Source organism: Phalacrocorax aristotelis, chromosome 23, assembly GCF_949628215.1.
Source record: "Phalacrocorax aristotelis chromosome 23, bGulAri2.1, whole genome shotgun sequence".
Taxonomy (NCBI): domain Eukaryota; kingdom Metazoa; phylum Chordata; class Aves; order Suliformes; family Phalacrocoracidae; genus Phalacrocorax; species Phalacrocorax aristotelis.
Window position 1 is genome coordinate 5,982,557 of NC_134298.1, and position 15,540 is coordinate 5,998,096.

General features: G+C 60.0%; 1 protein-coding gene across 3 annotated transcripts in view; it reads right to left on the reverse strand.

The window, feature by feature from the left end:
• The window catches only part of SRCIN1 (SRC kinase signaling inhibitor 1), a 60,046-nt gene extending 53,002 nt beyond the window's left edge, over positions 1-7,044 (reverse strand). For all 3 annotated transcript variants that reach the window (XM_075116981.1, XM_075116980.1, XM_075116978.1), the window contains exon 1: positions 6,875-7,044. In XM_075116981.1, coding sequence (XP_074973082.1) covers positions 6,875-6,992 — 118 coding nt within the window. In that variant the 5' untranslated portion in view covers positions 6,993-7,044. The remainder of the gene's footprint in view (positions 1-6,874) is intronic.
• Between the last annotated feature and the right edge of the window lie 8,496 nt (positions 7,045-15,540).

A 15,540-nucleotide genomic window follows, 5' to 3' on the forward strand; every position in this document is an offset into this window, starting at 1 on the left:
GATGCGGCCATCGCCTCTCTCCCAGGAAAGCAGCAGCACTGGCGGCACCGGAGCCCAACCGTGCTTTGGATGATGCTTTCCAGGACTGGTGCTTTGCAACCCAGGTAGCTGCTCTCCCTCGCTGGGAGACAGGAGTAGGAGAGGCCCCCAGAAACCTGCCCTGTGCTGTGGCTGCTGCCCCACGAGAGCCACGTCGGGTCAGAGCGGCCACAGGGTCGCTGGCACGGTCCGCTCGGATCCCCCCGGCAGGAGCTTGGCAGGGCTTTATCATAAAGAGGATCTTTCAGACACAGTTTATTACTGCAGTTTCATAAATCTTCATGAGGCAGCAAGGCTCACGCGGGCCGTGAAAGCAGTGGCAGTTAGCAGAGCATGAAAAATAGTCCAAGAAAGCAATTGTACAAAAAGGGGTGAGGGGAGGGGAAGAAGAGAGTACATTTGGGGAGAAAGGGAAGCAAAAGAATAGAAGCCCCTCGGAGCGATGCCGCTCCCCCGCACCCGGCCATTAAGGCAGCGGGAAGAGCAGGATGCTCTCGCCCTCCTCGCAAAGGCGGCGGCTGCTGCGCTGCCGGCTCCCTGCCTGCACAGCACCCGCGGAGGCTGCCCAGCACCCAGAGCCCTGCTCGGTGCTAACCCCTTCACCGCCGTGCTGCTGCCAGGCCCCCGGGCCGATAGCTGGGAAGGGCAGGGAGAGCCTGCATGGCTCCTGCTCCGGCTGCGCTTAACTCCTGTTGTGCTGCGTGGCCAACCTCGGGGCAGAGCCCAGAAATTACCCCCCAGCCTGAGCCAGGACCTGCTGGGGTAAAGGGACCTTCAGAGGCATTGCTGCCCAGGCTCAGCCATGCTCTGTTTTAACTCGTTTCAGGGGGGGGGGGCACAGTGGTCAAGTGCCCTCTGGGACCAGCCCCAGGCTCCCATCTCGCCCCCACCACGACGGAGTCAGCAAACACAGCCAAAAAGTGCTGGGCGCTGCACAGCGGCCCGTGTTCTCCTACCAAAGCTGTGCCCAGCCAACATGCTGGGGGGGACACAAGCACCCTTTGCCCATGCCACTGCCACGTGCCAAACGGGTCCAACCATCACCAGTACTTCCCGCAGCCAGAGCTGGTCATTTAAAATCAGTCTGCAGAGAAGCGCATCCCTGTTTCGGGCCGAGCCCGCGGGCTGTGGATGCCCCCGGCCCGTGGGGATGCCGGGAGCAGGAGGATAGATCCGGGGTCCATCCCAGCACGTGAGTGCCAAGGCGAGAGCACCTGCACGCCCTTCCCATGCCTTGCACCATGCCAGGCCATAAAAAGAGCAAAAGCTGATGGGCGGCTGGGCTGAGGCTTCCCTGCCATCCTCTTGCTCCCAGGCTGATGGAGACATAGCACCAAACCTCCTGGGAAAAGCCAGGAGATGCCAAGGCCACCCACAAGGGACCATTAACATCTGTCCCGGCACAAACCTCCCCCGTGCCCGTGCTATGCCCGGCAGCCCCCCGGGAGGTGAGGGATGCAGGTCTCCCACCTCCTCTCCCCATTCCCAAGGGTCCCACCCACAGCACCGAGCTGTGGCTTAGCCCAGGCTCAGCAGCAGGCTCCCCGCCATGCTTTTCACTCCCAAATTCAAGCGGAACCAAGGAAAATAAAACACCACCCGCCGACTATTTCATCGGGAACTTCCCAGCCGGGTTAGCGCAGACCCCATGGCCCCACGCTACCCACGCCGCAGCCAGGACACTCTTGGCTCCTTGAAGGCAGGCAGGGGCACGGTGCCCGTGCGCGGTGGCAGTCCGGATGCAGCTCTGCAGACCTGGCCCTGCCTGTCCCCAGCTCCTACGTGCCCTGGACGCTGCCTGCGCCCCGCTAGCACCAACCCAGCTGATGCTGCTGGAGCTGCAGGGCGATGAGGAGCCGGCCCGAAGCCATGCGCTGTGTTGGTGCACACTGGTTCCTCCCCGGCTGGAGCTCAGGGCGGTCCAGCTGTCATCTCTCCCCAACACTGCCCTCACAAGCAGCTCCTTTACTTTGGAAGTAGAGAAACAACCGGATAAATTCCCATGTCATTGTCAAAACCCAAACGGAAGGAGAAATCCCATCTGGCCAGCCCTGTGAAAAGCGGCAGCTACTTCCCACCTCACCAGGTGTTATCGCACCCACGCGTGCACATGGAAATGAGAGACAAGCTCACCTCCTAACTCCCATGGGCAGCAGTGCCAAGCGCAGGGCCAGCACACCCAGCTGCTCACTTTGCGCTCAGGATCTGGACCAGCACCCACCTGCCCAGAGCCCCATCCCCACATGCCTCCTCTGAGATGGGGCGCATGGGCCAGGCTGACCCCCATGCTCTGACCCAGGGAAGGGGACCCGCCGCCCCAAGGAGCTCCTCCAGCCTTGCCCTCCTCATCCTGCAGCTGCTTTTGCAGGCAGGGCTCCCTGCCACCACGCTGCCCGTCCCCTGCCTGCGCGCAGTGCAGGCTTTCCACTGAAGCAGCCGCTGAAAAGCATGAACTGGCCCTTGTCCTTCCTGCTCCTCACATTGCCTCCTTGGCTCAGCATCTCCCCGGGATCTCCTGCCAGCTCCAAGCTGGGAGCCACCCCTACCCTTCCTGGCAGATGGGCGTGCGGGTCAGAAGGCGGCCGTGATGCTGAAGAGCAAGAGCCCAGTGGGGTGGGCTCTGCTTGCAAGGCAAACAGGGGGTCTGTAAGTGGCTGAGCCTTGTGTGACTGATCATATGGTGACTAAGCAGCTCCACTTTCCCCTTGCAGCATCGAGCTCAGCAGCTGGTGGAGCTACAGATGCCAGGGCGAGGTCTGGGGCTCATGGGCAGACCGGACGCCCCTCCTCTGGTGGCAGGAGCCGGGTTGCTCTGGATGCCTGCAGCAGCACAGATGTGACAGGACTTGTGCCACGGGCCAGGTAAATAGAGCTTGGTAGCACCAGGGGATGCTCCAGAGGCAGCCAGTGGGCAGCGATGCCCCCATTGCCCTGCAGGAAGGGCAGCACCCAAGCGAGGGTTTATTCCCACCCATTCAGGCCCCCCAGGATGGATTGGGAATTTCCTGGGACAGCGGTGGGAAGCATTGACCCCACAGCAGTGGGAAGGCAGGAAGGAGCAGCCCTCACTCAGGCAAGGGAAAACAAGATGGACAGAGGACGAGCTCGTGAAGGGCAAGGCAGCACGGGAACGATGGCGCACAGCTGGGAGAGCTGGGGCTAACCTTTCCCCTGCCATCAGCTTCCTCCCCAGCCTTTGGCAGGAGACCAAAGCCCGCAGCATCCTCTGCACATGGAGAGCATCCCTGCCTGGGGCAGCGCCTTCCATGCCGGGGACCAGAGGGGAACGGAGCCCCGCGTGCCCTGGCAAGAGGCCGCATCCTCAGCTGGCAGGGATGGCACAGGGGCTGGGGAGATGCCAGTGGCTCGGGAACGTCAGATAAAAATAAAGGAGAGGAGAGGATGGAAGGGGCCAGGCTCTTCACAGCATAAACACAAGCCACATTGTGGTCTCTTCTCCCACCCACGCAGCAGCAGCTATTCAAGGCAGTGCAGCCGGCGGCCTGGCAACTGGTATGCGATTATCCCGGGCGGCGCCAGCCAGGTCCAAGCCTGGGGATCCCCCCTTGGCCCCCGGATGGGAGAGGGAAACTGAGGCACGGGGCTGGGGGAGGAAGGAGCCTGCCCCAGAGTGCCTGAGTCTGGCTGCAGGTGGGGATGCTGAGGCATGAGGGGGTTGAACCCAGTGTCAGAGCAGGGGAGACGCACAGGCAGAGCCGCATGCCACCTTCGTGCCCAGCGCGGTGCCCTCGCTGGATCAGCATTTAGCATCTCACCAGAGGACCCGGAGTTTTCCCAGCATCTTGGCAGCGCCCGCTGACTCCCACCACCACGCTGAGACACTCGAGCACAGCGTCTGCCTCCGTGCAGGGTGGGCCTGGACACGGGGCAGTGACTCACCCTCAGTCGTGCAGTGAAGCGGAGCCAAGTCTCCCTGTGAATCCAGGTCCTCCCTCACGCTCAGCCCAGGGGGAGAAGCCTTTGGGATGAGCCCAGGATGGTGGCACGACCTGGGACCCCGGAGCCCCCATCACCCGCAAAGCTGCCGTCCCCATCCCCCTTACCCTGCAGACAGGTGAATTCATGCTGCTCCGAGAAGCCACCCTGCCCCGCGGGTCTCCCTGGAGGATTCCCAGCACCGACCAGTGCCTCAATTCAAGAAGAGCCCCAGTGATGCAGCCGCGCCCACTGCGCTCCTGCAAAGCTGGGTCGCAGTACAGGGGTCCCAGGAGCTCCCACCTTGAGCTGCCCAGGCAAATTGCTCTGGAAATCAATTCCAATCTATGAGGCATCAGGAAAGCAATAAACTGCCCTTCAAGACACCAAATCGATGGGTCTTTTTAGCCCATAGCAAAGGGAGGGAGATGGGGAGAGGCGCTGTGTGGGAGGACAGGGAGCATGGGGAGGTGATGGCGGGGGGCCAGGGTCCTGCTGCAAGCAAGAACTGGGTCCAATTAGAAGGAAATGGCCCCAAAACCAGCTTTTGATGTAGCAGAGTGCAGGGAAGATGAGTGTCCACATGCTCTGCGAAACTGCTCCAGGGATGGATGGACAGAAAAAGCTTGGGAGAGCGGCTGCCGGCCCCCCGGGAGCGGGAGGCTCAGGCTCCAGCCTTCACCGATAACCTGCGGCTGCACGTATTTCCTCGGTTGGAGGCAGGACCTCGTCTGATCAGGGCTTTGGATTTGTTTCTTATTGTCATCTCTCTGCCAAGCAGAGCAAGAGGGCAGAGGCGCAGGGAGGCCACGGAGCCAGCCAGGGGGCAAGGGGGAGGCTTGCAGAGAGGAGGAAGAGGAGGGTGGTCTGCATGGGACACACAGCATGATCAAAAAATCAATTCCTGACAGGACTATTCCTCCCTCTAATGAGACACTGAGGGAAGTCACTAAACAGAGCAAGGCCACCTCAACCGCTTCCATGACAGGAGAGATGCGAAGGAGCAGCACGGTGCGGCAGCGGGAGGGGGCTTTGGCGGCAGGACCCTCCAGCCTGGCCCGTGGCCACAGGCAACTGCAAGATAAGAGCCGAGAGCCAGGCACGAGGCTGTTTGCAGGCTGCGTCCTGCTCTCGGGGACAGCCACGGGGGATGCATGCCGGCAGCCCAGGCGTTACCACGCCAGCTTGGAAACACAGGCGAGCTTTGCTTCGGAGAGCTTGCAATCAAAAGGCAGAGACAAAAAGCAACAAGTCGATGGCGAGGAAGGCTAAAGGATGAAACAAAAAAGCTCCCATGCAGGGGAAAGCAGGCGGGCAGAGCGGGTTCGGGGCAGAGCGGGCGATGCCCCTGCCTGGCACGCAGCAACGCACCGCGCCAGCGCTGCGGTTCTGCTAAATGCACTTCGTGCAATTTTTCAAGCAAGCTAATCACTTCCTCTCATCTCCTGCCATTAGCGCAGCCATGCTCACCGCTCGCTCGCCGGCAGGAGGCCGAAGCTGCCTGACAGGAGCTTCGACTATGAGCTGCACCTCATTAAAAGCAAATTCATCAGAAAGAGCACGGCAGGGCCAAGGGTGGGAACCACCTCTCCAGCATCCCTGCAGGGAGGGGGGCTCGCAAGAAAGGCACTAAGGGAAGAATTCAAGCCAAACCCGTGGCTTTTCCAGCCCTTGCCCTGCAACCTGGGATTAGAGCCTCCGCCTGGAGTCACCAAAGAGCTCAGCTCCGTGAGAAATCACCTGGGAGGGGGATTTTCCCCAGCTTGGCACGCCAGGGACCACGGCGATGCTGGCTGCTGCAGGCAGAGCTGCGCTGTGCTCAGCCCGGCACAACACTTGGCCCGTCTCTGCCTTGGCACAGGAGGACCCAACTCTTTCGAAGACTTGGCTCCCGCCACCATCGCGACGTGCTTGGACGCACAGCCCAGAGCTCAGCGGCTCTGGCCACAGCACCGAGCCCGGCTCCCGCAGCCTCCGGGCTGGAACTGGGGGGGCACTGCCTTTTTGGGTGACTCCTGCCATGAGATGGGGTGATGCTACGCTCCAGCAGCTGCGGGGGAGAGGCTGGAAGAAGCAGTTTTCTTGTTATGGGGGGGCTCAGGAGCCCAGGAATGCTCCAAATGGGGTGTGGAGAACAGACCCTATTTATAAGCGCACAGGTAGCACGTAGGTGGTTGGTCACAGCCTGCTGTGCCAGCCTGGTTAGTCACAGCTAGTTAAAAATCAAAAATGCTGAAAAAAAATTGCTCTGATCCCTGTCCAAAGCTTCTTTGATGCAGGAAAACGCATTCACAATTTGAAAACATGGGGTAAGATCCTCCCGGGCTTTGCTGTCAGCCCGATCGGAGACCCTGGCGCACAGACCCTGGCACAGGGATGCAGCTGGGATGCGTGTCCCCCCGTCCGCAGGGCACGAGGACACCAAGGTGCCCAGTTCACCCCATCCCCCGATACATCCCACCTCAAAAGGGCCCCACGTCCTGTGGTGGGTGGCATGAGGGCAAGGCCACTGCAGCATCCCTGGGGGCGGATGCCATCCCTCCCCATCCCTGCCAGCGCTGAGCAAACCCTCGCGCTGCTTCCCACCTTTCCCAACCCCGTCAGGGCCCGCCAGAGGGAAAGCTACAGCCCTTTCACCCCGCAGCCCTTCCACCAGCACCAGTCAGAAGCTGTCCAGGCAGCGAGGTTTATTCAAGCAAAAGGAGGGCAGCGGCAGCTGCCTGCAGCCCTGCCTGCCTCCTCCCACCAGCGCCGGGCATCCAGCCCAGCCTGCGCCATCGCCTCCCAGGGCAGAGCCCACCTGCGTGGGGCTGGGACCGTCCCCGAGGGGCCAGCATCACCCGGCGCCCCCGGAGCCCGCGTTTCCCTCCCACGTACCCCCCCCCCCCAAAGTCCATACCCACGAGCAACGGAGTCAGCCTGTAGTCCCCGGGCTCGGCGGGTCTCTCCTGCTCCCGCAGCCTCGGTGCGGCTCTGGGGGAAGCGCCAAAGGGATGCTTTGCCCAGCGAGGAAGCATGGTCGCACCCAGGCAGCCAAGAGGAACCAGGAGACGGCTCGGAGCACGGCTCCAAAATCTGTGCGACAAACACATGCATCTTATCGCATATGTTTAAACCAAATTAAATATGGTTTTACTAATCACTTGGCATTTAAAGCAACACACCGTCTCTGTCAAGTTAAATCTAAGGAGACGTATCCAGTTGCATTAGCTGTTCATGTTAATTAAATACAGAATCGGTTCATTATTAAACATGTATGCAGCCAAAGTGAGCAACTAGGTGGATTGTTACCGACCTTATTACACGGCACTGACCTCGAGGAAGCCCGCGTGCAGCGATCGGTTGGCGCTCAACCCTTCGGTGGCTGTCGCCTTACATCCAGAGCCGAGTCCTCCGCACGGGGAAGCGGAGCCAGAGCGGTGCCGGTGCACGGGGCGGAGGGATGCAGGAGCTCCCGAGCCGGTGGTCTGCCGTCACCCAGCTCCCGGCGCCCGCCGGTGCCCCCTCCTGTCCCCGAGCTAGCGAGGGGCGCTCGGCCGGCGGGCAGGCGGTGGGGCTGTCTCCATGGCTGGCAGTCACTGCCCCAGTTTCTCTGCCAGCGGCCATCGCATCCTCCCGGCTCCAAGCCAACGCTTTTGCTCACATCCTTTCCCTACCCCAGCAACTTTTCCCCCCTGCCCGGTTTTATTCCTCTCCTCCGTGCGGATGTCTGTCTCTCTTGATCTCTTTTCTGGCTCAGGCGTTTCAGAGCTCCCCGTGGGTCTCTGGGTATTATTTTTTTTCTTCCTCTTGAAATGTCAGCGTGCCCCCTCAAACACATCACATGGGCTGGCAGCCAGGAGCCAGTGCACAGCCATGCACAGCCGTCAGCGCCTGCAGACTGCCGCGCTACCCCCTCCCTGCCCGGCCAAAGCCAGGGCCCACCGGCGGCGTGCCGCGGGCTGCCGGCGTGCCGCGGGCTGCCGGGGCCGCGCACGGAGCCCGTCACGTGCTCCCAGCCCCCCTGGGTGAGCCAGTACACACGTACGGGGGACCAGGGCTGCTCGGTGCTGAGGATGTGAGGGCCTGTTTGCCCCCACCCGCCCACCCGTTGCCACCAACCTGCCCAGCCCCGGGCACGGCCACCCCGAGTCCTGCCCAGCCTGCAAGAGCTGGCCCACGGCTGATCCCACACCAGACCTGGGGGAGCTCGGGTAAAGCAAACCTGCAGCCACCTCCCAGGGCTCACAGGAGAGCCCCTCCACAAAGGTCTTGGTCCCCAGGACACGACACTGGATGCAGCAAAGACCTGAGAGGTGCCAGAGGCACAAACCAGCTCCTCTTGGACCATCCAAGCTAATCAAGACCATCGCTGCGCCTGCATTTCAGGGGGTGTTTGCACACCTCTTCCCCCAAGGTCCTGGGGCAGATGCCGGCCCAGCCACAGGTACCCCAAAGCTCAGTCTTATCCCAATCCAAGGCAGCCCTGCAGGACCACGACCCCCCAGCACAGCCCCGAACTGTCCTGCGAGGATCCCCTTCAGCTGAGCTGCCACCCAACAGGCCCGAAATGCATTTAAGAGCAAACCCCAGCAGCATCCTGAAACCACCTGCACATGCACTTACGGGGACACTGGCACCCTGGCCCCCGGTCACAGTCATGGGAGAGCCAAGAGCTGCATTTCTACCTGTCAGAAGTATTAAATATCCAGCTGAAACCACCGCAGCCTCAGCATTGCTCCAAGAAACCTGATTTACACAGAGTTAAAAAGCCACCAAAGGGCACTTTGCTGATCAACTAGACAGAAGCCAATTAAACCACCTTGCTTGGAGAAAAAAATCGACTCACCTGTGCAGGAGACAGCTCTCTGCTGCCTGCACGCTGCCTGCACGCTGCCTGTCTGCAAGGGGAGTTTCTCCTGACATCTGTGGCAGAGCAATCCCAGCTAATGGCTGATGATGGCACGTGCTCTGCCCAGCTCCGGCCTCTCCTGCCATAGAGCCCCACCTGTCTCAGTCCTTCCCACCTTTCCAGGTCTCTCCCCTCTTTTTCAGTGCTGGGAAGAGGCTTTGCAAACTCACCCCTTTTCCCTCCATCCTCCATCCCCAGTGCTTCTCCCCAGCCAGCTGCACCAGCTCATTTTGGCATCCTAAAAGCTATCTCGTGGACTTCCAACCTCTCGAGCCTTAAAACCGCAGCCCAGACAGCCCCGGGTAGGAAGGGGCTGTAGACCCCAGAAAACCTCACGCCAAAGACCTGCAGGCAGGCTTTATCTCCATTTTTGCAGATGGGGAAACTGAGGCACAGATGGACGGGGACAGCAGTGCTCCTGGCTCGGAGCCCAGCAGCCGCAGGGCAAGAAGGGAGAAACTCAGGAGTGCTGATCTCCTGGCTGGAGCCCTTCCAGGCTCTCCTACAGCCGCAGCCGTGAGTCACGGCTGGCACAAGCAAGCAGGATTCATTGCACGCTCTGCCATTGACGATCCCCAAAAAAAATCCTGCTCCTCTTTGCCGAGCACTTCTGGAAAGCGCTGAGCGGGGCGGCTGGGCTGGCTCCCGCACACCACACATGCAGGGCTGGCTTCTTCCCCCTCCTCCCTTAGTCTGGGGCCAAGGGCATCTCTCCCTTCACGTTTATATCATGCCTATATCATCTGTAGCCTGCGTGTTACTTGCATTGGCACACCAACCATGCTTACCATGCTGAGTCAACACCACAGGGAAGAGGTAGAACATGCTCCAAAGAGCTTTGAGTCAATACAGGCGACACAGATAGAAGGTGAGAGTCGAGGAGACATGACCAAGGGCAAACAGCGGGTCAGTGGCAGGGCTGGGAAGCTTGCCCAGCCCTTCTGCATGCCAGGACCCAGAACAGCAGGGGAGATGCACCCTCCTCCCTGCCACAGGGACAGCACAGGGGTGCTAGACCTGAAGCTGGAGGTCTGGGGCCACGAGGAGGGTGTAGGGATGGGAGGATGCTACGCTGGAAAAGCAAACATGATTACTGCTGGCAGCAAGGATTAATTGTCCTTCCTGCTGATCCCTGAAACCTGGCTCGCTCCCGCAGTCCCGCTGCAGGGAGGGCCAGAGGATGGGGTGACCTTTTAATTCTGATTGCTCTGCTGATGAGGAGTAAATAAGCATTATTGCAGTTTGAGAGCTGCTCAGAAGGGCCTGCCTGCAGATCCATTGCTGTCTCACATCCATCGCACTGACGGTCCCCACACTCCGGGGGGGCAGAGCAGCAGCCGTGCCCCATTTCACAGGCAGGGAACTGAGCTGCCGCAGGGTGGGGGCAGGAGCCGAGGGCAGCACCAGGCACCTGGGTGTACCCCAAGACCCTTCCATCACCCCCTCGCTGCGGGAGCGGCGGGTGCCAGGCACCACCCCAGGTCCCACCAGCATCGCTGGCCCCTGCGCTGCTGCACCAGCACCAAGGGGACGGTCCCCAGGATGCCATCACCATGGGAAGGGGCACCATTACCTACAACTGCACCCTGAAAGCCCAGCTAGACTTGCTCAGTGACGCAGGAAAAAGCCTGGTTTTAAATGCAAAGGTAGGTCTTCACACTCTGGGACTTTCAAAGGCTCTGACTTCTCCTGCCGTGCAAACCTGAGCTGGCAGTGTGGCAGCAAGAGCCACTTGGGCTCACAAAAAGCCCATTGCTAGGTGACACCTCGCCTTCACCAGGGCTGGGATCGACCGGGCAGAGCAGCTACGCGTCAGCAAGACAATTCCCAGGGAGAGGCTGGTAAAAGCAGCTAACACGTTGGGGCAGGACGTCTGCATTTACACCTGCAACGCCGGACATGGTTTTGCTCTCAGCAGCTACCCAAGGAGCTGTTTCCAGACAGCACCAGCACCTAATGTGCCTGCGAGGGAGAAGGATGCCCAGTGCCCGGCTCCGTGCCCCCTCTCCAGTCGCTGGTGCCGGCTGGGCGCCGGGCAGTGCTCTCCCCTCCAGACACCAGCCGATTCCTCCATGCTACCTCTCCGTGCCCCTATTTAATCTGTAAGCTCTTCAGAAACACGATTGCTTCTCACAATGCCCGCGTACAGCCCCGAGCACAATGAAGCCCCGCTCTGCCCCGGCGCCGCTCGTTGCGGTTGCGATCCGAACAGTAAGACAGTCATCGGGTGGGAGAATACAGCCGCCTTCCCCCCGAGCCGGGCCAGACAGCACGGCTTTGTGTCTGCTCACAACTGGGCTCAGCACACACAGTCTATACGGCAATATTCACGCATGCGGTGCCCTAACACGCCATGCACAGTAGGCCTATTGTACATCATTCAAACGACAAGATATCGGGAACTAACCCGTCGCTCCGCTCCCGGGGTGGGCAACGCTGCTCAGGAGCGCGCAGCGATGCCGAGTCCCCGGCGCCGGAGGAGGCGTGGGGACCTGCCACGCCAAGCAGCCAAGGATGCTCGGAGAGGCAAAGAAGAGTTAACCAGGAGCGGAGGGACATGGGAGGTCTTGCAAACAAAAAAACCCTACCATGCTGTAGGCAGTTTGATCCGCCTGTGCGACCAACGCTCGGCATCGCCTGTGCGACCAACACTGGGCTGCTGGACCCAGGTCCACCCCGTGTGAATGGACGTGCCCCGGTCCCGGTGGCTGGGGTGGATGAGATGCCAGATTCAAGCGTTTCCTGCAGCAGCCAGTCTGCCCGCCCCCTGCGATGGATGGACATACAGCCTTTCCCTGCTCACACCCAGGCGTTTGAAGCATCAGGTGGCCAGAGAAGGAGCCTCCGCTAACGGCACCCACCCGAGCGCAGCACTGAGCTGCTGAGCCAGGCGGCGCAGGTCTGATGGGAAACCAGTGTCTCATCAGGAAACGCTTTCCCGTGCTTGAATTCCCCTCCTCACCCGACAGTGTCCATCACCAGGCCACAAAGGGCCACGTCAGGACACGAGCTCTACCTCAGGCCAGAGGGGTCGGGTGGCCAGTGACTCTGGGGACTGTGACTGTAGGTCGGTTTAGACCACACCTTATCCCAGTCCAGGAAAAAGACCCTCGCCCAGGCACGACAGAGCACTGGCCTCAGATCAGCTTAGAGCTGGGTGGACAGGAAGGCCTTTTCCATTTCAGGGGCCAGTAATTGCACCATACTGGCAGAAGTATCGTGTCTGCTACTATCAGAAACGGGGAGGAAGACAGATTAAGAAAAAAAAAAAAAGAAAGAAAGAAAGAAAGAAAAAAAATCCATTGGAGACCTTTTGACATCACACGGCTAAATGCATTTCACAGTTGAAGGGCCAGGGAGTGTAATTTCTTATTAAACTCAGCCAACTGATGGCTGATAAGTTCTCGAGTAATAAAATCTCCTTAAACCCCAGCAAGAACCCGGAGGTGTCAAGGCAGCTCTGAAGATGGCTCAGCCTCCTCGGAGGAGCAAAAGGAAGGGATCTGCAGGAGAGAAACCAGGGCCACGCGGCTGCTTCGCCTGCCGAGGCTGCGGCAACATCTGCCGAGGCTGGCATCACCCGGCAGGGCTGGCAGGAGCCATCGCGGATCCGAGCCGGGATCTGCCAAGCGGTGGCAGGTGGAGCCGAGGGGAGGACTTGGCACCAGGCGGGGGGCCCCGCCACACGCTCCCCTCCCAGTCCCCGCCAGCCTCCTACAGGGACTGGTGCCACCGTGCATTGGGGCTCGGCTCCGCTCGCAGCCCAAGCTGTTCCCGCAGCCGCCCCGGCACCCACTCAGCGAACCCACGGGGCTGGGGCTTTGCTCCCCAGGTGGCGAGGAAGCCAAAACCCGCCTGGAGAAGCAGCAAGCGAGAATTTGTTCCCCCAACGGCACAACCCGAGCGATGCCTGGCAGCACAGCCCCGGCACCGAGCTGCCGCAGCAACACCTCCCGGGCCAGGCTGGCGCCCGCAGCACCCAGCTCCCACCCGGCGCCGTGGCACAGCACCAAGTCCTTCTGCACTCGCAGTACTTCAGCACCCTTCTCTTTGCTCACTTGCTGAGCACAGATGCAGCAAATCCCGCTCCCCACGACAGGATTCGGAGCTGAGCCTTGTCCCATCCCAGCTGGGGGGGAGGTTACAGGAGACGCACCCCGTTCTGCATTAAAATAGCCACCACCGTGAAACATGAAATGTGAAGGAACACACGCCCGGACCAGCTGCAGCAGCAGTTTATGCAGGTCCAGGTCCTGGTTCTGGTCCCTGGAAGGAGCTTTCAGTTTTAACTCTGCAGAGAGAAAGCAATCCCCTGTGTGGTGAAAGCCTCAGCAAGGGCAACGCTGGGTTTGGGGGGCCACAGGCGGCTCCTCCCCGGGGCTTTATGGGGGGGGACCAGATTTCCCAAGTGCCACGGATGACGTTCATGACTCCTAAAACCTTTTGGCATTGACAAGTTGTGCCGCTGCCAAATCATTTGTGTCTTGTGCTTTGGCTGCCTGAGGGCGAAGCTGCAGGACGGGGGGGGTAAATCAGGGCAGTCACGCCAACCCCCGAGAGCTGCGCCCACCCGGACCGGCCAGCCACGCTGCTGCTGACCCGCCTGGAGAGCCAGAGCTCTCCAGGACAGCGTGCCGGAGGGGAAGCAGTCACCTGGCTTAAACCCGGAGGGAACATATAGCGGCTTTTAACAATTACTTTGCGAAGTATAGGAAAAAAAATGCAAGCGAGCATCCCTGGCACAGGGGCTCAGCAATCCCCGGGCTGCCCAGGCAATTTGGCAGCCCCTGGCTCCTCATCCCACGGCGGCATCACGTCCCCGACACCCCCACGCCAGGTCGCCCATCACCTGGGGAGTGCTGCTCCCCGGTCGATTTTCCTTTAAAGAAGGCCCTTGTTTACTCTGATTTAAATCAAAGCGTTGTTAGCTACAGTGCTATTACCATTGCCGAAAACGGTAACTAAATGGCATTTCCCCACCGCTCCATTTATATTTCTGTGCTCTTTACCCGTTTGTAAACTGCAGGAGGGAACAATTTAAGGCATCTGAGTGAAATGTTTAAATTAACAATTTACAAATAGCTTAATTGAGGTCCTGGTCTCTCTCTTCCTGAGCAGAAGCTGCTAAATGATTCTGAATCATTCCCATTTATTGTTTCTTGTGCTGTGAATTACAGGCCCCGGACTATGATAAAGGCTTTAATACCTTGGCACAGGCTGGGGGTGCCCGTCACTTATGCCGAGTGTGGCTGGTGACAGACGGCCAGAGCCACAGACGGGAGCTGAGAAACCAGAAACCGGTGAGAAACAGGCGAGGGATGCGGGAGCCAAGGGCGGTCAATAAAGCTGCCTGGAGCCAAGGGATGCTACAGGGCGCGCAGCTGTCCCAGGGGCTTTATAAGGCTCTGAATAAGGGGCTGAGGCTCCGCCAGCCTCCATCACCCAGCACAGTGGGGAGCTGGGGTTTCGCACGCCACCTGATGAAACAGCCAGTTGAATGCGACAACCCATTCCCCAGCAGCAGCCTCAAACCTTCCTGCCAACACCACAATCCCCGGCTCGGGGGGCTGCACCCCGCTCCTCACCCAGCCTTCCCAAAAGGCGGTTGCCCGAGGGGAGGTGAGCAGCCACGGGGTTTGCTCTGCCCGCAGCCTCACACTTGTTAAACCTCTCACTGGCAACCAAGGACACTCACGTCTGCATCAAACTACTCAGCTCCCAGTCTAATTCTGGCACATCAGACAGTAATTATAGGTACATCACCGGCGCTGACAAGTCTGGAGCGCGTCAGCCCGGCACCTGTCAGCGCGGCGCTGCAAACGCCCCGTGGGGAGCCCAGAGGGGCTGCGTCCTCTCCCACTGCTCCTGGCTCTATTCTGGGGATCACTCTGTGCTGCCCGGCCCCCCAGACACCCCCTGTTACACCAGGGCTCATCCTGCTGCCACCAGCCCCGTCCCTCCTCCAGGCACGGTTCAGAAAGGGGGCTCCATCAACCCTGCGTTTCCACAGCCCCAGACCGTGCTCAGGAGGCTGCTCCGTCATCTGGGGCTTGACACCAGGACTTCACTGGCACTGGGTAAAGGACAGGCATCTGCTACCTGCCCCCAGCATCTAGGAAACGGGTGTCCACGGTCCACACGCTGGTCCTGGCGGTGCCACCCAGCCACGGGTGCAACGAGCCAGACCTTTGCCTGGGGTAAATCACCTTGGCTCTGCTTATCGCACCAGATCAGCCCTGATTTACATCAGGGAAAGGTACTGGTGCACTTATTTCCATTGCATTTTTTTTTAGTAAAGAATGCAGGAAACCAGAGGTGAGAACGTCCCCAGCTGCCGGCAGGCCAGAGCCGTGGCCGTGCAGCAAGGAAGGGTGAGAGACGATAAGGCTCCAGCCCAGGAGCAGCCTGTGGTTGGGAAGCTCAGACAGCACCAGCGAGGAGGAGGAGGGGGAGGCAGGCTGGCTGTTTGCTGATATTAAAAGCGGGGGGTGGGGGGGGAAGATGCATGTGGGGGGGAAAAGCAATAATTTTAATTAAAAGGTGAATGACTGCACTGAAAATTGACTTGAAGCACAGAGATATTAAAAAGCCATTGACTCTGTGAATTATTCCTCCCTGGGTTGCTTGACAGAGAAAAGTATTTTAGACACCACGGGCTGGTTTAGGATCCTGAC